This window comes from Nyctibius grandis, chromosome 22 (assembly GCF_013368605.1).
Source record: "Nyctibius grandis isolate bNycGra1 chromosome 22, bNycGra1.pri, whole genome shotgun sequence".
NCBI classification, from domain to species: domain Eukaryota; kingdom Metazoa; phylum Chordata; class Aves; order Nyctibiiformes; family Nyctibiidae; genus Nyctibius; species Nyctibius grandis.
Window position 1 is genome coordinate 6134045 of NC_090679.1, and position 23270 is coordinate 6157314.

General features: G+C 45.1%; 2 protein-coding genes across 2 annotated transcripts in view; one reads left to right on the top strand and one right to left on the bottom strand.

The window, feature by feature from the left end:
* CTNNA1 (catenin alpha 1) overlaps nt 1-23270 on the top strand; it is a 120328-nt gene that overhangs the window by 44677 nt on the left and 52381 nt on the right. The gene's annotated exons all lie outside the window — the stretch shown is intronic.
* LRRTM2 (leucine rich repeat transmembrane neuronal 2) lies at nt 14234-17359 on the bottom strand. Its single transcript, XM_068417277.1, has 2 exons — nt 17347-17359; nt 14234-15780 (listed from the first exon to the last, which is right to left on the bottom strand). Exons 1-2 carry the CDS (start codon nt 17357-17359, stop codon nt 14234-14236), a joined length of 1560 nt encoding a protein of 519 aa, XP_068273378.1.

Below are 23270 nucleotides of genomic sequence, written 5' to 3' on the forward strand. Positions count from 1 at the left end.
ATCAAAATGAAGAACCAAGCCTGTAAAGGCGGCTCTGCGGTAGCGGATTACTCACCAGCCCCAGCAGCTGTCTCGTGGCTCCTGCAGAAGCGTTTGGTCCCTCAGATTTGGTATTCTGAGGCATTCCCCCATCCATCCTGCTACTCCCATCTACCCAGCCATGCTGAAAGTGAGATGAATTGACCTGTAGCCAAGCTTAACTAGTCGTCATTCAACAAAACCGCTTGTGAGGAAGCAGCTGTAAGTATTGACAAAATATTATTCTGCCCTCCTTGAGCTCCTCGGTTGTCATTCATGCGCAGCCTGGGTTAGGCCTCACCTGGTTGCACAGCAATCAGGGGTGATCCAGAGTTGTTTTCACCCGCATGCTGCATGGAGAAACACCATGGGGTTAATCAGCAGTTCTGATACGTCTGCAGGGTCTGCGTAGACCCAGGTCGTAAGGCTGCGAAGGCTGTTTGTTGCAGCATGGTGCCCACTCGCTGCTTTTCCATTGCATGTTTTCTTCTGCTCTCTGCTGGGCTGGGTGGGAGCTGGGGCCTGGGGCTGTGGTCAAGGAGGAGACACCTGCCTGGTCAGCCCTTGTGCCACAGAGGTGGAGCAGCCTGGACCTGGGTTGCTGGAGCTCTGAGCCCCAGCTCCGGCACACACCTGCCTGCTCACGGTGGGGAGGGAAGAGAAGAGGAACACAAGCCTGCAAACTCCTGAAGCAGTAGGATGCCAGACCCACTGCAAAACAGCCTCTTTACATCTGGAGTTGTGTAAAATAGAGCCTAGACCCTCTCCTGCCTCCCATCTGTTGGCTAGGCATGAACTGCCATCTCATGGAGGCTGCTGGGGGGGAAGTGTGCTGCTTAAAGGGTGAGCAGGGACCTGGCAAACTTAACCAGGTGCAAGTTAGAGCCCTTCAGCCTGGCTTCCAGAGCTCAACTAGAAAACAGGTTCAAGGTAACAAGAAACATAAACCTTGTACATTTTGCAAAAAATTTCTGCTATGTTTGCTTTGTTAATGCTGGGTTCAAGTCTGGCTTGTAGAGTCGGAACTTTGCCCCACCATCAGGAGTTTATGGAAACTACGAAAACTCAGTTCAGTGAAAATTCGGTTTTAGCATATGATGCATTATTGCCAATTTCAGTTTTATTTCGAGCTCTTCAGGAAAAGATGCATGTTGTTGCAGGATGATTTTCTTGGCACCCTGGCACTTTCCTGCTGTTACTTATTTGTATGAATAGATTTTGCCTCAGTGGTGGAAATGTGTTGCAGAGGTACAGAACCTGTGTGCTCTGTATCACAAAATGCTATTAACTTCTTTAGATATAAGAATAAGCCTTAAGAGATATCCTGTAGCTCCATTACCTGGTACTGGTACAAAAGTTGTATAAAATGTTGAGTATCTGTTGTTTCCCAGACCAGACAGACAAGTCTCTTCATCCCTTCCCCTCCTCCCCTACACCACAGGTGAAAAAAATAGTAAAAAAAAAAAAAAAAAATTACTTTGTGCTGTTGCAATACCACTTTTTTTCTCAAGAAATAACACGTGGATAGCACTGGACAGCAATTTTAAAGGTTTGATTTCACCATAAGAGGACTTGCTCAGTTACTCTTGCCTCTGAAGATATTTGGATGAAATTGGTAGTTACCCCTGCAGCTGGAGCACAAGAGGTGGGTGGATGGAGGGATGTGAACACAAGTTGGGTAATAACGAGTTCCTGCATGGGCTGGGGATGAAATTTATCACTTCAGATTGTCCAGATGCGGTGTCTTTAAGATGTGAACTGCTTTACAAACCAGGCCCAGCGCCTGCTAACCAGACCCAGCATTTGCCGCTGCTCCCAGCACTGCCCTCGAGTGGGAATTCTGGAGCAAGTTACAGGGATTAACAATGGATTTTAGCCTGGAGCAGTCCTGAAGATTTTGGTCAGCTGCCATTAAAGCTGAAAGATGCTATGAAATTTGGAAGAATAATAACTTGTGTGTTTGCCTGATTTTCCTTTTTTGTTAGGGAAGAGACTCTGCAAGGGTGAAGTTGCAAATTACAGCTCTTGTATGAGGAAATAAAACTTTTGTTTTTTTATATTAATGAAGAGAATGGAAATATGTTACTAATTTGAAATATCCATTTCGAAGGCAGTGGAATGCTTTTGATAACGTACTGGTAAAATAGGCCTTTCCTGATTATAACTGTGTTACGTAAAAAAAACCCAACCAAACCACTTGTCAAAATGGAAATCAGGCTGTGTAATGGCTGTGGTAGAAGGTGTTTTAATAATCATAAAAAAGTCCTCTTTTCTGCTCAGAATGGGTGTGTGTTTTTTTTTTTTCCTGGCTCAGATCACTGAAACCTGTTCTTGTTCTTTATCATATTTTGCACCTTGTGTCTGCGAGCAGTCTGCGTCAAGTATGTGGACTTGTCATTTAGTCCTAATTCTTCAGTAGTTTAAAACATTTGTCTTGCATAAGCAACTGTAGGAAACAGTATATAGCAATGATTAAAAAAAAAAAGATAAAATTTCGTAATATTTTTAGCATAGTTTACCTTTTTAGATTGGCTTATGGCAACTGAGCAATATTTGGACTAGCTGGAGGTTTCATAGAATCAATCATGGAATCACAGACTGGTTTGGGTCAGAAGGGACCTTAAAGATCATCTAGTTCCAACCCCCCTGCCATGGGCAGGGACACCTTCCACTAGACCAGGTTGCTCCAAGCCACATCCAACCTGGCCTTGAACACTACCAGGGAGGGGGCAGCCACAGCTTCTCTGGGCAACCTGAGCCAGGGTCTCACCACCCTCACAGCAAAGAATTTCTTCCTCATATCTCATCTCAATCTCCCCTCTTTCAGTTTAAAACCGTTCCCCCTCATCCTATCACTCCATGCCCTTCTAAAAAGCCCCTCTCCTGCTTTTCTGTAGCCCCTTCAGGTACTGGAAGGTGCTAGAAGGTCTCCCCGGAGCCTTCTCTTCTCCAGGCTGAACAGCCCCAGCTCTCTCAGCCTGTCTCCACAGCAGAGGTGCTCCAGCCCTCTGAGCATCTGCGTGGCCTCCTCTGGACTCGCTCCAACAGCTCCGTGTCCTTCTGATGTTGGGGGCCCCACAGCTGGACGCAGCACTGCAGGGGGGGTCTCAGGAGAGCGGAGCAGAGGGGCAGAATCCCCTCCCTCGCCCTGCTGGCCACGCTGCTGGGGATGCAGCCCAGGACACGGGTGGCTTTGTGGGCTGCAAGCGCACGTTGCTGGCTCATGGTGAGCTTCTTGTCACCCATCACCCCCAAGTCCTTCTCCTCAGGGCTGCTCTCCATCCATTTTCTGCCCAGCCTGTGTTTGTGCTTGGGGTTGCCCCAACCCATGTGCAGGACCTTGCACTTGGCCTTGTTTAGACGACCAGGAAATACCTGAAGTGCAAGACAGATGACCTGCATCTGAGAATGGGTAAAAAGCTCAGAAAAAGGCAGTTGTAAAGCAGTAAGCACACAATTTTAACAGAGGTAGGTTGGGGTAAGATGATATGGTCAGAGCCGATGTACTTTTCTATAGGTAAAGATAACATTAAGTAATTGTTTAACATAACAGAGAAGTCTGGTACTAAGATAATATCTATATCCTTGAAACTGTCTCTGTGCAGGGAATCTCATCTGCAGAGACCCTTCTTGAAACGGAATTTTTAGAAGCTTTTCTGCCTTCCATAGGTAAACTTCCCCATTTGAATTTTTTTTTTTTAAAAAGATTTACTTTTGATTTTTAAATATTGCTTTCAGGTAGCACCCCAGGATCACTGGTTACATTTATTTCATATTGTTTCAGGTGGATTTACTGTGTCAGATCTTGATGATATTATTTTGTTTACTCATTGCATATGTGCGCGTAATGATTTAGAGGAATGAGGTGGTTGGGTTGTTTTGTTATTACATAACCTCATCTTTTTTGGAGTGGTTTCCTTGTATTTAATGGTTCCCCGTGGGTGTCTGATGGTCAGTGGGTACAGACTAAATTTTGTTCTTGACTGTTACAGCACAGTTTGAAGTCGGAGGAGTTGCAGTGAACAGAATGTGCTGCAATGTAGCTGGGTTTGCATAAACAATTTGAAACAGTTTTTAAAGCTGGTGATCACTCACTAATTTGCCTGTATGAAGATTACTATTTCTGAATAAATGGACAGTAAAAGTAGGTGTCAGAAAGTTCCTATCTTGATGATGCAGCTTTACTGTGGCATATTCAAATGATGGAGTGCCCACTAAGAAGAAGGAAGCAGTCTGCAGTCTAGTAGCATCAGCTCATTTGAATGTAGTATAATACTTTTTCATGTGTCTCTGGACACCCTCCCTGGCATGCTTTGTCAAGTTAATTGTTGTCCATGGACAGCTGTAGATATGAAGGGGTAATATCCCTGAAATTTATCTGCGTGGTGCGCTGGAGTCGTTCCCCACTCTGTCAGTACTTCCAGTTGTGCGCCGTGTTTTACGGCGTGCTGTCAGAGCTGTTACTCACGGCGAGGTCCTGGAGCAGCCTTGAGCTGCGTTAGAGGAGGGTGCTGAGCACTTCCCCGTCCCACATCTCCGTGTAATGTTACTGCTTTTGTGCAAGTGCTTTTTGCACAAGAGCCTCGCTGTGTGTCAGGTGGTGTTTGCTGTCCCGGTCCCTGCTGGTAAGGGCATGTCTGCAGCATGGGAGCTTGGAGTTCATTCCATAAATAGTTCTCATATTTGGAACAAAGTTGTGGTTTTCTCCAAGTTTGGGATTTATTAACAAATACCTACCTTGCTGACAAATCCAAAACTTGGAGTGGAAGAGGCATTGTGACTTGTTCAGCAGTTCCTGGCACAGAAGGTGTATTGAAGCAGAACGCATGGTCCGTAAATATCTGAAATGCCTTAGTCCTGATGTCATTGTTACATTAAACACCCACAGTCCACCACGGAGCATAATTATTTTAACAATGGGCAGCAGCTGTCCCTCATCCAAAGGACTGACATATTTTAGCTGGTCTAGAGACTTGCTCTCCAGTCACAGGCAGAGAGTAATACCTGGCAAAAGCTCATTATGCGTGGGACATTGACTGTGCTACTCTGTAGTTTCAGTGAAGGACGTACAAACATCTCCTAAAAGTTAACTGTCGCTATAGACTAGAGTAACTTGTCAAAGGCATCTGGTATTTTTTGTTTTGCGCAGGAGCGTAGTGTCGTGTTAGAGATGTAGTACCTGCCAAAGCTTACTGTGTTTTTTTCAACCTAATCAAATGTCTAACCTTAGGCTTTTTTGAAGTTTCTGGTGTCTTGGGACTGGATGCTAATTGCAGGCAAAAGGCATCTGTCATGTAGTCAAAGCTCTCTTATTTCCAAGTTCCACAGCTGCCGTGGTGCTAATAGATGTCCCAGAGCTAAACCAGTCGTCCATAGAGAAGAGTACAGACTTAGAGCTGGCTTTCTGTTCCTGCCTGCCCTGTGGCTGTTAAATTCTTGAAGGCCTGAACCCTGAAGATACACACTCGATACCTACAGAGCTTCCAGCTGTCATGAGGAGTTACCAGACTTGGCTGCCTGGGCTCCGGGTCTGCCTTGCAGGGGTCTGCTGCTCCCCCGGGTGCTGAGCTAGGTGTCTGTCCTGCCTGGAAGAGGCAACACAGCTGTTTGCATCTTCAGGTCTATCTGGAAAGATTGAGGAGGAATTCTTTAACCTTTAAACTATTCAAAAAGAATTTCAAGCATGGAGTTAATCCTAAGTCTCTGTAGACCTTGGTACAACAGATGTTGCTGTTCGTTTGGGGATGGCATGCTTCGGGGCTGAACTCAATCAATAAGTAGTTCCACGTCTTTACTGAAGCATGTTGTCTTATCCTGAGGACAACATAGATGATGCTTTAATATCTCTCGCTTTTTAAATGAGAGGTGTACGGGTAGACCTGGGGGCTTGCAGGATGGCCCGCTGCGGGGTTTTCCAGACTTAGTAGTTTGTTCCTGGCTCGCATCCCTTGATAGGCGCGTGCTGAGGACATTCACTGTGTGCTCCCTTTGGGTCAGGTGGGGCGGCTTGGGTAGCTAAGATGTGACTTACTCAAAGCAGAGATTAACAAGCTGCAGTGCAGGGGAATGTATATGTGTGTTCCGCTTGTTAACTGTTGGGTGGTGCCTTTGGAGATGGCAACTCACCTGTAGTCTGTCCCTGTCCCCTTTCCCGTGTTCACTGCTGACAGGTTGTGTCATTATTAGCTTTACTACGAGCTCTATTAATTTTACAGTTTCTTCTTCTCTGAAAGATTAAAAACTTAAGGTGGTATCAGGGTTGAAGCAATCTATTTGAGGGCAGAAATTGATAGTCCCAGCTAACAGCACATGGCTTTTGAGGCAGAGGTTCTGGATACGTGATGGATTATTTAGGAGTCAGTTAAAGGGAAGGCAGCAAAGGCATCCTGATGCGAACACTTGCTGTAGGGTTGGGCTGGATTCCACATTAACGCTCTCAATGTTTTTAGCTCTTTGCAAACGTACAAGTAAACCTACTTTTTGCAAGAAGCTTTTCTGCAGTATTTTGTACACTTCATAAAAGAGATTTGAAGAATTTTTTGTAGCTATGCAGTTGAGAAGTATCTTGGAAGGACCTTTCTACTTGAAATGCATTTACTGTATCTAGTGCTGTCTTTAATCTCATGCAGTCTCGCAAAACCCGTTCTACTTATTAAATATGCAGTGAAGCTGTTCTGTTTGGTAGGAGATTGTATGTTTAAACTGCAGAAGTCCTCTTTGCTCCTGTATTTTAAGATTAAAAATTCAGCTGCAACCCTACCTTCAGATTCAGAACCATTAGAATGGATTTTTTCAGATTTATTCTCCTGATTATAATACAGAAAATTAATTGCTTTTGACTGTAAAGAATTATGACCCATTCATTATTGAAGAACCTTCTTGATTGATGAACCTTTTCTACTTATTTCAAGACTTTTCATGAAATAAGGCTGCTTTTTAAAGCTGGTATAAAGCATAATGCACCTATATCAAGCAGTGGATATAGGCACTGCCTGCTCTTTAGGGCTAGGGACTCGTAGAAAAGAAAAACAGCACTTTCTCTGTGTCTAGTTTGCTTGAGTATTCAACATAACAAGTAGTAGACCTGCTGGGAGAAAACAGGGGTAAGCTACTTGAACAGCATTTAAAATAAATACTTTTTTTTTTTTAAAGGAAGATTTATTAGTTTCTTAAAATGTCCTGGTAGTAGAGAATATCACTTTAGTTTTGCTCGTGTGTGTGTATTGGAAGTGTTCGTGTCACATACTAGGGAGAGGACCTTGTATTTAACTCAAGGTGCATTCCCCTCTGGTCACCGTTCAGCTCCTAGTTGCTGGTTCTTATGATGCCAATTCAGAATGTCTCAAATGATTTTTTGTGTATATTTAAGTCTTCGTTCTTGTCCTTTTAGCAGACTAAGAAAGAAGAAAAAGTCAAATTTCTTAGACCTTATTGATTTAAAACCAGAAGAACCAAAATAGTGTTTTGGTTACCTCTAAACCCAGAAACATTGGCTGAATGCCCTTAGGAGACAAACCTCTTTAGTCGTGCATCACAGAAAGAAATATGAAATTTTGTTAATAAGGCAATGGCAGTAATTTTTTTGTTGTTACATGGGATAACTCCCAGAGCACGTGGTTCCTGGTGTCAAATATGACAGATAGAGCTTTAATTAATTACAGTACAATTATTTTCCTAGTATCTTAATGCTAATGAAACTGGTGATTAGGTAACGATGATTTCATAAAGCTCTTTTCCATGAGGACAGATTACAGTAAATATTAACATTAGGGTTTTATGGTGGATGAACACTTGCACTGAATTCTGTCCCTGGGCCCGTACACTCACCGGAGGAGGCAGTCGGCGCTTCCCCACGTGTGCTGCAATTTTCAGTTCGTTTTGTGCAGACCTCTCCGGCCGGATTATTGAGGCTCAGGTTTTTTGCAGTTGTCTTAACACAGCCTACATTTAACCGTAAGGTGCTAGTGATGTTGACATTTCCCTCTTACTAATTGTATTTACAGGTTTTGCATAGCATTTTCAGAATACCATTTTTTCTCTTATATCTTACCTTTGCCTGTGAAAACAACTGGTTTTGCATTTGAGAGATGCTTTTTATGTTAAAATTAGTCTCTCAGAGTTTAAGAAAATAGATTTATCATGTGCTGCTTTGAAGTGTTAGAAGGATTTGAGGAGCAGTTAGCCAATTGACATTTAAAACCCTTGAGAGAACTTGTTCTAGCCAAACCTTTTGCAAAAAAGTAAATGCAGCTACAGCTTAGTTACTGAAATGATTTTAGCTGGCAGTTCAGTGTGTGTGATCAGCTTGGAACATCCTGAAACTTGTTCTTTTGTTCAGCTGTTGCATCAAGGCTTTTGGGTTGTGTCCGTGAACTCGTCACTTCTCTAAATCAGAAAGGGATTTTGAACACTATGTTCATGGCGATAGCCTCTATAAAGGATGCTGCCTGTATTTCTGACGCTGTCTAGGTGGCTGTAATTCAAAGCTGAAGTGATGTCTCGCTAGTTTGACATCTCTAAATGATACGGATTGTTTGTCCTTGCTAAATTCTTGGCAAGGTGGTCCTGTTGGAAACGCCACCCTCCTGGCTGGCACCGTGGCCAACAGTTGGTCTACCAGGCGACCCAAGGAGAACACCCAGGGTTAGAGCCAGGGCTCGGCAGCCTCTGCCAGGTCGTGCCGGGGCTCACGCCAGTGCACTGGAGAGGATGCTGCTGCCTCTGCTGTTCCTCATGCAGGTACTCACAGGGGTTCAGTCTCGAGGGCCAAGAATTTGGCTTTGGTTTGGTTTTCACTCTCTCATGTTGCTTATACAAACAATTTTTGCTAGTCTAGAGACACCTTGTTTGGGAAGAACCCATGTGGAGCAGCTCATTTTTTGTAGTAAAACAGGAGGTGCTCTATTTGATATGATCTGGCAAATGGCCTGGCCCAAACCTGACTTGTCTGCTTTGGCCAGTGGATGTAGACTGATCTTCACATATTGTGAAAGAATGAGCTTTTGACACTTCTGTTCGAAAAAGGAGGAAGAAAGAGGCAAATTCAGTTTTACAGTATACACAATTTTAATAACAAAATTTTTCTGTACACTGCACTTTGTTTTACTCCATTACTTACACCCCCTCCCACCAGAAGTTGGCTCTTTAGACATAATTTAAATACAATGCATCTAGGACTCTTTTTTAATCTCTGGTTGCTAAGCTGGTAGAATAGTTCACTTACTAATGTTTTCATTAGTAAAAAGAAAAATGAGGTGGGCTTTATTCAGGTTTTTTTTACAAAGGAGTGGCTGAAGGATAGCAGGTGTAGCTTTTCAGTGCTTACACCAGAGGTGCACAAGCTGCACCATGTTTTGCCCTTAGAGCAAGTTTTGCCCCGTCTGAGGCTTGTTTGTATCCGTCAAAGCTTCTGTTACCTCTCCCTAGATACCTCTCAAAAAGTTTTTGTACAATATGGGAAATGCTGAATTTCCAGCTGACTCTGAACCATGGAATCCCAGAATCAGTCAGGTTGGAAGAGCCCTCTGGGCTCATCGAGTCCAACCATTGCCCTGACACCACCGTGTCAACTAGACCATGGCACTAAGTGCCATGTCCAGTCTTTCCTTAAACCCCTCCAGAGATGGTGAATGATTTTTAAGCATCCTGCTAGCGTGATGGCTTAAAAAGCAAAGCCTGGCACCAGTTTTAGCATATGGGACTTCCTGCAGTGGAGAAGGGTGTGGGGAGGGAGGAGCTGCTGCTGTGCAACTGCCTTTGATTTTTGTTGTTTCCTTGCTTGTTCCTTTTTTGAGGGGAGGAGAAACCCTGTATCCCTCTCTGAACTTTTATTTTTATGGAAAACTTCATAAGAAAGATGAAATTCAGCTTCTGGGTAGATTTCACAGGGCTGAACAGATGGATTTTGATAGCTACACAGATCACAAAATTAAATCAACTTTATTTTCATTAAAGTAGTACAGAAATTAACTTCGACACATTAAAAAAATAAGTGTGTAGTTCAGATTTGTGATTTAAAGCCACTGGATATTTCCGATTTTACATGTTAGCAATAGGCTGCTGTCTTCTAAGGGGAGTAATGGGACATAAGCTCAGATGTTTAGATTTGCATGTAGGCTAGGCTTATCGCTGAATAATCAGATAATTTCTGCTTGGGGGAAAAGCAAACAAAACCAAACATTGATATAGTGGCATTAATTATGTTTCCATCTGATAGGAAATGGGAGCTCTGTGCAGAGGAGCAGCACTTCAGCTGGAGACTCAACGCTAACCCCTTTTACTCTTTATCGAGTGATTTTTAGTTGTGTGCATTTAAACGATGATCTAATGCAGAGCGACTAACGAGAGGGGAACTGAAAGCATTAATTCAGACCTTTTCCAGTATGATGAGTCAAAAATTGAGCTTGTACTGCTAGGTTTGCCTTCCGCTGATGTGAGGGTGGGGAGGAGGAGAAGCTGGCTGGAGATCAGGGAGGCCAGAGGAGGTCTTTGGATGGGACAAGGATCTCGAGAGCAGGAGAAGAAGTTTTCATTTCTAAAAGGCCCCGAACACTTGCGTGAGGCTGTGCCTAGGGCGGAGGAGCACTGAGAGCACTGATAATGCCGTTTAGTATCTGTAGAAACTGAGGCTGTGCAACAGGGATGGTGTTTGGGGAGAGCAAGTTAACAACCTCTTGTCATCAGCTGGTGCTCGTACTGAAATATGATTAATATCATGATTCTTGTTCCATAAACAAAATAAATCGAGGCTGCTGAGTAACGCAGTTATTACAATATCCTCCTTGCCTGGAAGAGTCACAAGCAGTTAAGGATGGAAGACAGGAACTTTAAAAAAACAAACCAAAAAGTCAAAAATGAACAGCCTCTGGTCGTGTCCTTGTGCAGAGCGATGGCTTTGCCTGCCGTTTGCTGTCCCTCCTAAGGGAATTCAAGTTGACTTCACTGCTAGTGTTTGGCATTCTGCAAGTTTTATGATACCTGTTACCCTAAATGTAATGTTTGCGGAATTGCTTTGCTTACGCCTGGCACCTGGCAACAAATGGTTTTGGAAATGGCAGACATAAACCACGGCGTTTGGGAGATTGGCTGCGTATTAGCGTGTCGTACAGAGAGCCAAAGTAAAACTGAACGGTGCCGTGCTGGGCTGGGTGTGCTGGCCTCCTGCTTCGCTGTCTGCAAGCCAAGGCAGCGCTGCAGGACCAGTGGAAACTGGGGGTGCTGGTCAGGGAGAGAAATTGGGTGCCCGGGTGTGTTTGCTTTGAGAGACACTGGAACAGTGCTTTAATGCTTGGAAAATGGGGATGAGTGGCTGGGGTGAAGAGGATTAAAGCCAGCATTGCTGGAACATCTGTCTTTACTCTTCTTGGGTATAATTATAAGCTAATAAAGATGGAGTGGGCTTCTGGGCAGAGCTGGGATGTTGGGAAAGCACCTCCTCGGGAGGCACTTCAGCGCTTCAGTCAAGCGACCACTTCTCGTTACCGCGGGGAAGGCTGACGTGGTACCTTCTGAACTGCCTTAGAGCAAGGGTTTCTGCTGGGCGTGGGGCAGAAAGGTGGAATTCCTTTTTGGAAATGCAGCCGAGGACACCAGGGTTCAGTATTGACATCTGATGGCTAATGAAAGTGTAGCAAGATTATTTGGCTGCCGGTATAATTAACGAGTTCAGTTATAACTTTGTCTCTGCTGGTCCCCTACAGCTGTACATGAAAATCATTCCCAAAAGTGCCTGCTCCCCAGTTCCCCACCTCCTTAGCACCAGGTAAGGGAGGTGCCCAGGCAGGGGCAGGTTGCGGCTGAGGCGGTGATGTACGCTCTCCTGCCCAGAGCAGAGCCTGGACGTCAGGGGAGAGCTGTGAGCACTGACTCGTGGTGAGGAGTGAAGCAAGTCTTTCTACAAGCAGCCAACTACCCTTGGGTACCGGTACATTTTTGTATCTATCAGCTTAGGTCTGGCCTTCTGGCTCACGTGGGATTTAATCATACAGAATATTTGCTCTTTGCCCACCTGCCCTGCAGGATTTATTGTATTCAGTTAAAAGCAGTAATTGATTTCCTAGAATAGGTGTAAATTGACTCATCGTAGTATAAACAGTTACGGGGGTTCAAAGGGATCTCTCAAAAACCATTAGGCTTCACCGAATCTCTTCCATTAAAGTACAGAGTCACGGGAAGTAAACAAAATGTTTGTTTTATAATAAGGGCACTGTATGTAAAAGTAAAATGATGCGAATTAATGTCTTCAAAACCAGTAATTAAAAAACCTTTATGCAAAATCTTAACAGAAGTCACACTTATCTTGCTATAATTGCCTTGGACGAATTCATTTCACAATAAAACATCAAACTGTTGTATAATTGCACCCTAAATACCTCACTAAGTGGTAATACAGATATATAAAAGCAGAGTGAAATAGCAAACAGATTTTTATGCAGTGATTTTTTTCTGTTTAAAAAGTTTGCGGAATAGTTTAGTACAACACAATTAGCATACTGTAATTACTGATTTGTTCAAGGTATGTCAACACTGTGAGGGATTTCTTTTCTTCATCGGTGTGTGCTGGTTAATTGTTTAACACTGCAGCATTGGACACAACACATCGTTGAGTTATACATACATGTATATAGATATAAAAAAATTTCCATCCCTCTGGTTCTTTTAGCTTTGGTTAGAACGTTTACAATATTTGAGCAGTTGCCTTAAAAATAACGTAATCCTTTGCAGACCCCCCATCCCACCCCCCCGCCCCCGTGGCATCTGAGTACCACCATCGCTGCATAGATCTGCAAATATTTACATATAATTTCATAATATAGTATAAATAGCAATATGGTACTTCTGGCTGAAGAAATGAAATTACTCCTTAAGAATGAGGTGCGTGTGTGTGGATATATATATTTATATATGATTTTTTTAAACGGCATACTAGTTTAGAGTCTGTCCCATATCAAGAAATGAAACATTTTTCAGTGAACTATTCTATAAACTAATTATATTATCCTAACTTATCAGAAGGTATGTAAATTTTTTTTTAAACTGGTAATTACCTTGAATTTTGGAAGAGGAGGACAAGTGAGAGCTTATATTACAGGGGCTAATGCTGTCTCCAGAGAAACCAGTGGAGTTAGTGCATGAAAATAGCTTCCAGGCGAGAGGAAGCCTCAGCTGGGGGGGCAGCGGGGGGACAAAGAGACGCTTCTTCCTTCCTTCCTTCCTTCCTTCCCTCTCCTCCTCAACCTCACAGTTGATATTTACTTTTAATTAAGAAAAACTTGCATTAAGGTTACTTACACACAAAAAGGCGCTGAAATGCTGTTTGTTCATAGTCAGAAGTGATTAGCCTGAATTTGTGAAAAGCAGCAGGTCAGACCAGGGAGCCGATAGGAATTGAATGCACTTAATATTTAGAATCGATCCCGTCGCACTGAGCCTTCCTAAAGGAGCTACGCTGCCTACTTTGTAAGTGCCTGGAGAGTCGTCCTGCTAATTTGTGAGCGTCCTGCTAATTTGTGAGCGTGTGAACTGCTCCTTTCTGCATCTGCTGTGAGCTTCAGCAAGCTCCGTTTAAGCAAGCCAAACTCAATATGCGGATAGGAAAGCTGTATTTAAAATAAATTCACTGGTCCCCAATGTGCTTAAATCCCCACCTGGACCTTCCTTGCTCCTTTTTTTTTTTTGTTTCCCCTCCCCTTTTTTTACTGGAGTGAAATTATCAGAGGAGGAAAATCTTCCTCCCCGGCTGCCTTTAAAGCGAACGGAGCCAGCTGGAGCGTTCGGGCTCCTCCAGCTGCAGTGGAACAAACGGAGCGCATGTCGCCCCGCGGAGCTCTGCACAGACAGCCACTATCCTTCCCCTCGGACTGTTCTCGTTAGAAAAAGTAGAATATGGAGACTTGGGTATAAATGTTTACACACAGTCATATAATTACATAACATGAAACATTTTACATAGTTTGAGGTGAGCATCTTTTTAGACTTTTAAACAGTAGGAGTGCAAGTTTAATGTAATCATTGCTTCTTTAACACTGAAAATATTATGGATTTATTTTTTAAAAAACTTAAAAATACTGCACCACTCCATAAACAATGTTTCCATTAAGTAGCTTGGAAAATTAGGCTTTATGTCAACATTTGTAAAAATTAGAATCTGATGTAGGTCCCCTACAATTTTAAAATAGGTTACTTATCTGATGTGGTTTTTGATGGCATGTAGGTATTATACTTCACATTCTTTGTACGGCAGCTGCTGGCACTTGCACTGTCCGTAGCCATTGATGATGATGAAGGGTCCTTCGTGGGTGGGTTCGTATTCGTTATAGGGTCCTTGGTCTGACATATTTGCCATATGCAGCCGGGTTTGGGATCGGAGCTGCCTGTGGTTTTGAATCATTGAGCACTGCCTAATTCTTCTTAATGTGGGAGGGCAGCACTTCCTGGAGATGAACACTATAAAAATGATAAAAAAGAAAGAAAACAATAAAGCCATTGTTCCTGTAATTACCCTCTGAGTGAAGATGGCATTGTTTGGCTCGGGGAAATGTTCTTCGGTGGTAACGACCATGCCTGCCGTAGTTGGAATCTCTTTGTCTCCCATATGGAAATGAGAAGAGCTTATTCTTTTTGTGTACTCGGTAGTTGGAGCTGCGTACGTCGTAGCCACGGGCGTAAGAACAGTCGATAAATTCCAGCAAAGCTGAAAACCATACACTGCATCCAGAATATCCTCGCCCTGGGTGTGGTCGGGGCTGTGGCAGAGGATGGAGTGCTCCCACCGACCTTGGAAGCCACTCAGCCATGTGGCCAAGGAGCAGATCTTTGGGCTGCATTCCCACAGATTGCCGGAGAGGCCCACGGTGGAGAGGGCTGTCAGCGAGCTTAGGATCTTGGAATCCAGAGTGGTGAGCTTGTTGTTATCCATTAGGAGGGTTTTAAGGTTAGGCATAGTTTCAAAGACTGTTAGGTCGATGGCTTTGATTTCGTTTCCAGTCAAATCGAGCTTTTCTAAGGTGCCCCAGGTCCACTCCATCCCACATGTCAAGTTGCTAATTTTGTTCCACTGCAAGAAGAGCGTGTGCAGGCTGCTCAGCCGGAGGAAGTGAGCAAAATTAATCTTTGTCAGCTGGTTGTGCTCTAGGTGAAGCTCCCTCAGCTTGATTAATCCTGCAAAGCCGTTGCGAGCCAAACTTCGCAAGCGGTTTGTGCTCAGATCCAGGAACTCCAGGCTACGACAGTCCCAGAACAGGCGGACCGGGATGGTCCGCAGGGAGTTGGAACGCAAGTGCAAGGTCTGTAGCTTGCGAAGGCCGTAGAAGAGCTCGGGGTGCAGAGAGGATAACTGATTAAAAGAGAGGTCCAAATTCTGCAGGTTAAGCAGCTGGCTAAAAGTTGTGTTTGGCAAATGAAAGATTTTGTTGGAACTTAAGACTAATTCCTTAAGTTTATACAGTCCTTGAAAAGATTCTTCTCTGACTGTTGCAATTTGATTATGATCTAAGTGAAGCCAAGTAAGTTGACTGAAGCTTGCAAATTGATCCCTTTCAAGTTCAGAAATATAATTGTGCCTCAGTGACAAACCTAGCGAGCCCTTTTCAGTGGTGTTTGGCACTGAGTGAAACCCCTGAGAGTCACAGTAAAAGAGCAGCTTCTCACAGCGACATTTTGGTGGACAAGCCATGCCCAAGGCAGGCAGCATTTTTAAAACCATACTCATTGCATATAGTGCTGCCAGCATACGAGCCCCTAATGGCCACTTGAAATGTAAGCCTGCAGAATATAATTTAGGAAAACAACAAGATAGGATAGCCTTATCAGTACACTTTGAACATCACGACGGAAGATTTTCACTGCAGATAACATTGCCATGCATTTCCGACAAGCTAATTCTAAATGCAAGAAACAACTTACTACGAAACACAGAATACTTGGATATTACACTTAGGCTGAGTCTTTAGCTCTATTACGGAGGATTACAGTGTCACAATCGGGGAAACATTTTTTTTTTTTTTCATAAGGTTCAGTGCAGAAAAATTTGCTTTAGCACCTAACTGCTCCTTTAAAGCCTAGCCGGTCATTCATTATACAAGGTAGAGAGAAACGCAGGGACTTACCCATTCTTTTGAGTACATTGGAGGTTGCATTCAGTCGTAGTTTGAGACTCAACGCAGTGAGTCTGTAAAAGGCTCTAATGTAAGATAGCCTTTGAATAATTTACTGGGCTTAGTGTCCTTTGATATTAGTGCAAAATTGAATCCACGATGCTCTCTTGGAATATTCCTTTTGAAATCACTGGCTTGATCTCCTCTGACAGCTCTGCAATTTTTAAATCAACGCTTAATACAAGTTTCCATCCTCTGTGACTGCTCAGCTGGTTAATTGAAGCTCACGTTTTCTTTTTCCGCAGCTGTGGCTTCCTTTAGTCCTAACTTGTTGATGGCAGATGGGTGGCTTATTGCTGAGAGAAGCTCCTGTAGTAGCATGAGTGCATTTACTGAAAAGCTTTTCAGGGAAGCGGTACAAGAATGGGTTTGCTTATGCGCTGCGACCACACAGGGCTGTATATAGGCTGACGTCACCTGGTGACGTTCCTTTTGTTTGGGTTTTCCAGAAGCTTTGCTGTTTTTAAAGCATTGTGGTGCATACCATGATCGTGTTAAAGACCACTGATAGAGGGGAGGGGGAAGAAAATCAGCGGTAGGAGTCCTTCGTCCCCACGCTAGAAGGAATAGGGAAGACTTGCACCACCCTGCTCCCCCCTCCTACATCTGTGCTGGCTGTATTCAGCTGGCATTAAAAGCAGAGCTGCGGTTGGAAGTGCCTTAGTGCGAGCTGCTGCCTGCTTTCTGTTCGATACCGCTGCATAAAAGGAACTTTTCGGTGCGAAGTATGCACGGGTTGAACAGAGGATGCTGGTTAGCACCAGCTTTTCGCGGAGGTGAGAGGGATTTAGCAGCTCAAAGCTCCGTGTAACAGCTGCGTGCGGCTGTGGTCCCTGCAAAAGTGGTGAAGGGAGAGAGCAGTCGTTGAGATGAAGGTGCTGTGGCAGAAAGTGCAGCACACAGCCCGGGAGCAAAGGATGGGAGCTCACGTTTCAAGCGATGAGAAATTTCTGGAAAAAGCAAAGCTTGCGTTAGGGCACAGGAAAAATTTAATTGGAATCCAGCTTGACAGCAGGCAGTTACGAAACTAGAAAATCTATTTTTTCCCCCCAGACGGTGGCTTTTGTACTTGCTTTTTCCTGGGGACTGGAGTGCAGGAGAGGAAATTGTAAGGTTGGCGTTTGCCATCAGGGCTCAAAGCAGTTTGAGGGCTTCCTTGTGGCCGCTGACTTACCTTCTGGGGTCATATGCCCCCATAAAGGGGGAGACATTACTTCCATTAGCATCTCGCTGCGGGGTGGGTCCGTAACTGTTATCCCGTGTGCTTTAGAGTGGCAGAAATTTGCATTTGCAGAAATGGTGACCCTGCAACGCTGTCCCTGCTGCTACAGCTGAGCCGGGCTCTGGCTGGTGTGTGCACACACAGCGTGGAGGAGGCAAATGTGCTGTCATGGCTGTTCACTGTCCTTTTATCTGGAGCAAACTTTCCTCTGGGACAGCTGGTACTGAAGGGTAAATGAACAGGTTTGATTTACATTTTTGGGGGGTTTGTTTTAGTGCATGGGCAGGAAAGCCTCTGGAGCAGCTGCTCTGGCCTTGGCTCGGTGTGGATGAGGCAGAGGGAGGGGTGTTAGCTTCCTGCACGTTGGATAAGCTTTTTTTATTTTCACCTTGAGATATAAAGCAATAATGTAGTAGAAGGTGCTTGACAATGTTTGCTCTGTAGTGGCAAAGTATCACTTACACCCTCAAGACATGGGATGAGCCGAGAATAACACACTTACCGTGCTGACGGAGGAAGATGACGAATTGTGTCGAAAGAAGATTTTGAAATAAAATGGCCGTTTACCTTTGTTATTAAGCTTTGGTGCCCTAGAGGTACTTATTTAATCTAAGACTTGCTGTTTTCTGCCTGCTTCTCCCTTCGTTGCCCTATGGCCTCAGTGTAATACTGTCGGCGGTACTTCCTTTCTGTGGTGAGTTGTCCCATCCAGAGCAGACTGAAGGGAAGTGCTAAGTGGAAAGTAAAGGGATGGAGAAGGTGAACTCTTTAAATACAAACAAAAAGAAAACCTCAAACCCACCCAAAAACCAAAGCAAACCAAAAACCCCACCTCCAACCCATGAGGAAATTAACTGACTTTAATGATAAAGTGAATTAGGAAATGCTAGATAAAATCGCTCTGCCAGAGTAAATATTGTCATACTTGCTCGAGAGTGAAAGAAATACATGCAAAGAAATGACATAAACCTATTTAAAGAGTTCCTTCATGTCTTATGTTCCCTGTAGCAGAAGTACAGAAGCTGAAATCCAGCCGTAGCTGTCAGGTGCCAGCTGTCTGATGGAGCGGCTGCACTGACGTACCTGTGGTTGTGCTTCACAGCTCAGCTCGTGCAAAACCTGATTTGAAGTGTTGGTTCGAATTTTAATAACATTTAAATATGATAACACTTAAAAACAACATTCCAAAGGGTATGATTAATAAAATGACAACAGCTCTAAGGTCAAATGTTACTCCTCTCCCGTGCTACCTCTTCTCTCTACGAGCAGAAGGCTGAAATCAGGCACCTTTTAGAACCATTTTGCTTTTTTGCATCAGTATCTGTTGATAGGTTCCTCCCACATTAAGACTGTGTAATTTGGCACAGAGTTAAGAGTTAACGTTCAAACACGGTGAGTTGCTTTCTAAAGCTCTCCGTTCTTTGGCCCGTAACCAAACAAGGGCTATTTAGCACCTTGCCAGCGAGTTTCCTGTTTGGGAAACTGTTAACGTGAACTTTATGGGCGCTTCTCTTGGCGAAACATGTTTTTATGTTTCACTTGTCGTGAAATAACAGACATTACCGCAAGCGTGCGTCTGATTCTCTTAAGTCTGGAACTCTGCGGTAACATTCGTGTTGGTCCTTGGGAGCTGCCTGGGGTGCCAAGGTGTAATAGGCTGGGAATAAACCCCAGCTGTCTGCAAAACTCGTGTGATTGTATTTCTCCTTAGACTGAAAACTCACTTGCTGAGGAGAACCACGTGTGAGTGCCACCTGGGGACTTCTGCCAGGACGGGTGCTTTGAAGTAACGGCCTGGATCCTCACGTGCAGCACAGAGAGGGGAAAATGGCATGTCTGCCTCAGGAATAAGCTTGCTAGGACCAAATAACCCTCTTGGGGGGCTTCTACCTTGCCCCGCTCCTCGAGCAGCAGCAGAACTGGTTTCCCTGCTAAACGCTTGCTCTGGAAAAGTAGAGTTGCACCCTGAGGCTAGCGTTGTCACTTAGTTAGGCTGACATCTTGTGGAAGCCTTCCTAGTGTATTAAGAACAACAAATAAGCTAATTTTACTTGATGTAGATGTGGGCTGTGAGACTTTCTTGTGCTGCGGGCTTGGAGGAGGGCAAGCCCTGGAGCTGCAGGCGAGGCTGGGGCACCCGGGGTTTGCAGCCGTGTGTGTGGCACCATGCGAACACACAGCTCACCCTCCTGCCCGAGGAAATGACTGCGTTAATTTTTGCTGGACATTAGCACATCGGGGATCACGGGAGTAGTTGCTGCTTTTTTTGGTCCAAGATAGCCTTTGTGCTGTGTCAGTCAGGCTGAGAGGTGGAGGAGACGAGCACAGACGCGTGGCTGTAGCATCACCGTGCACGTGCTGTCACTCGGCTGCGCTACCGTGGAGCTGGGCTAGCAGTGAGCAGTGAGCCCCGAGAAGTGGATACGTGGGGGAAAAAGGCACATCCAAGGTGATGCGTTATCAACAGACGGGTCCAGCTCTTCAGGCTAGCTGCAGAGAGGCCCTTTGGGCGAGGGTGGTGGGAGGGATGGGCCAGGGCACCATGGGTTGGGTGTCATTGTCTTGCTGGAGCAGAGGACACACGTGTGCTGCGGCGTAGCGTGGTGACTGTCACCTCCGTGTCTGGCAGCTCTCTGCGCCTGGCACTGCTCGCACATTTTAATTCCTCTTTGTAACAGGACGAGTGCAGGAGCCAGCCTTCCCCTCTCTGTGGGTGCCGAGGGGAGCGTGGGGCTGCCATGGCTGCAGCCTGGCAGCGGGGAGGGCCGGCGGGGTGGGAGCAGCACGGCATGGCAAGCTGCTCAGGACGGGGAGTGCAGGCATCTTTGTTCTGATTGAGGTTCCTGCTGAATCCTACACGATGCCGTGCAGCCCTCGGGCTTTGGTGAGCTGTGGACTCACCATAGGAGACTCCTTCCTGCAACAAACCAGTGTGTAGTCTTGCTTCCTCAACCATCAGACCTCAAGTATGAAAACACCACTGAAATTCATGTGTCTCATACTTGGCTGCTTACGCTGCCTGGTCTGGAATCAGCATTATTATACCTGGAGTTTGTTTGCAGCCCTTGTATCATGGTAACAGAGGGGCACGGATGGTTATCCTTTGTGGATGTGTAATGAGGCTAGGTGTCAAGGCAAAAGTGAAGCATGTGACAGTCTGAGTCGAGCGCTAGATCTCCTGCCTCCCCACGAGGCACGGCTGATGTCCAACCTCCTTTGCCGCTGCCTGCCCGCAGGAAGGTGTGCCAAACACTCGTTTGTCACTTCTGAAATCACCATCGTTAACCACGATGCTGCCTGTTGTACAAACAGCTCAGAAGACACTTCACAGATTACCTGAAGCAGAAACCTCTCTGTGAACCATTGTTTGAGGTAATCGCATGCTGGGTGGCAGGCAGGGCAGCGGTGGCTCTCAGTCACGCAGAGGTGGCACATCTGGCTCACATCTGGGTGCTGGTTTGGGGAGGAGGAATGCTGGGCTGTGCCGGGGCTGGTGCCGGGCAGGAGGCACCGTTTCTGTCGACAGCACTGTGAGCTTAGCTTAACCTAAACTGATGGTGAACCATTGAGGATAATAATGAAAGGTTTTGATATTTAGCTATAAAAACATGGCTTTGAGTAACTCACTGTAATGTGTGCACTGCTGATCCTGGTGGCTTTACAACAGCATTCCTGCACCACCACCACCACCGTGCTCTGCTACCTTTTCATTTTAACATTAGTAGCTGTAGGAAAAACTTGGTTCAGGGTTTTTTTTGGTTTAATTCAGATGGCAGGCCCGCAAAGGGAATGCTTTGTGACAGAGATGGTGATTCCACTTGCCTCCCTGTATACAAATCCCCTTTCTTTGCTTTAAGCCATTAAAACAAGCCGTGGTGGGGAGAGCTGTGTGAGCTGGAGCAGCGAGGATGTGACAGTGACTGCTTGTCTTGCTTCCCAAGCAGGGTAGCAATGATAGAAGAGCAGAGATTACGGTGGGGTGGGGGAAATGAACAATTTTTAACACCTATTCTAGCCTCTTTGATAAAGATCTGATTTAATTTAATGTAAACTTGCACTGTGGCTAAATTTATTATCCATGATACTGGACAGAGCTGTGGTATCATACTGCAAAATGACTGACATGGTCAACATGACCCTATTAAATTTACTGAATTTATTAGCTGCTTGCTGACTGCAGAGCGTGTGATTCCCTCAGCAGAGTTTTGTGCTGAATATCTAGAAATCCTGTTAGTAATCTGAATATTCAGACCGCTATTGTGAGTCCTCCTAATCCTGTGGATGAGAAGCTGGTAGCTGGGGTGTGTTGTGCTGCCGGGTCATTAGTTGGCTTCTCAGTGAAAGTTTAGACTAGAAACAAGGACCATTTTTTTTAATAGTAGGAGTAATTAGTTACTAGATCAAATTGCCTAGAGGTAGTAAACTGTCACTTGGAGCCTTTAAAACATGATTTATTACTTTAGAGAGAGAGAGACTAGCTAAAACAGGACTTGTGGAGCTGTAGGGTGGAACCGGTGCATTAAATTCATGGGGCTTGGGCTTGTGGGAGCCTGGACAAAGTGACTGTTGTGGTCAAGGATGATCATTGATGTTTTTACGTGCCCTGGAGGGTTCATGCAGCTGCAGCCCGTATGGCTCTTCACGTGCTCCAGTGGCCACTGTCCCATTAGCTGCCTCCACTTGGACCTAACGGGGTGTAATTGGTCCCACAGTTAGTGTTTTGTATTTCATTTTATGCAAAAAAAGTCAAGAAACTTCAGATGGGGAAAACTTGATGTCCTTGTCTCCAGGCCAGGACCTTGGTTAGAATTGGCTGTGATGGGTTAAGATGTTAATGCCAACAGGGTCTCTGTAGCCACAGAGGTGTGGGCATCCGTCATGTTTGTCCTCCTCTGCCCTGCTGCACCAGCCCTAACGAAGGAGCCGGGTCAGTAGCTGTATGCACTAAATTGTTAATTACCGCAGCTAAATTAGCAGGGTGTTTTATGTTGCAGCCTTCAGAAGGAAATTCTGTTAATGCTTTTGACGAGCTTCTGTACTAAAATTTCTGAATGCCAGCGAGGTGGAAATAAACTGGAGCTGCCTTGCTAAAATCTAATGGGTTCAGATTGTACAGCTTTCTGTGCTAATACGCGGTGTAGCTTAATAGAAGTGGATTAACAGTATGAAATTGGTGCTGCTTGGGCTCTAATGTCTGCTTTTCAGGGCGTTTTACATAGGACTGGCTGTGGTCTGGTCTCATGAACTGAATATCCATTAGTGGAAGCCATCTCTTGGTTTCCCTCTCATCCAAAAGGCACCGAGGCTGTGCTGGGCTGGGAAGCCCGGGACAGCGAAGTGGAAGCAATGGGATGGACTCGCTTCAAAAGCGTGCTCCTGTTTCGCGTTAGAATGGTGATGTAGGGGCACCTGGGGAGAAGTAAAATGGCACTTCTTGGAACAGCTGAATGTTTGGCTTTCTGCGTAATAGATGGGTATATATCTTAGATCCAAAGGCATTCCTGGAAAAAACACCCATGTGTTCGGGGGGTGCCATGGATTCGGTAAAGTGGTCATGTTGCAATAGGTAAATGGTGTGAAAGTGTCAGAAGGTGCAAGAGCTGCAATTGCAGGTTTTATGGCTCACACAATCACAGAATCAATCAGGTTGGAAGAGACCTCTAGGATCATCGAGTCCAACCATTGCCCTGACACCACCATGTCAACTAGACTGTGGCACTAAGTGCCATGTCCAGGCTTTTTTTAAACACATCCAGAGATGGTGACTCCATCACCTCCCTGGGCAGCCCCTTCCAATGGCTAATGACCCTTGCTGAGAAGAAATGCTTCCTAATGTCCAACCTGAACCTCCCCTGGCAAAGCTTGAGGCTGTGTCC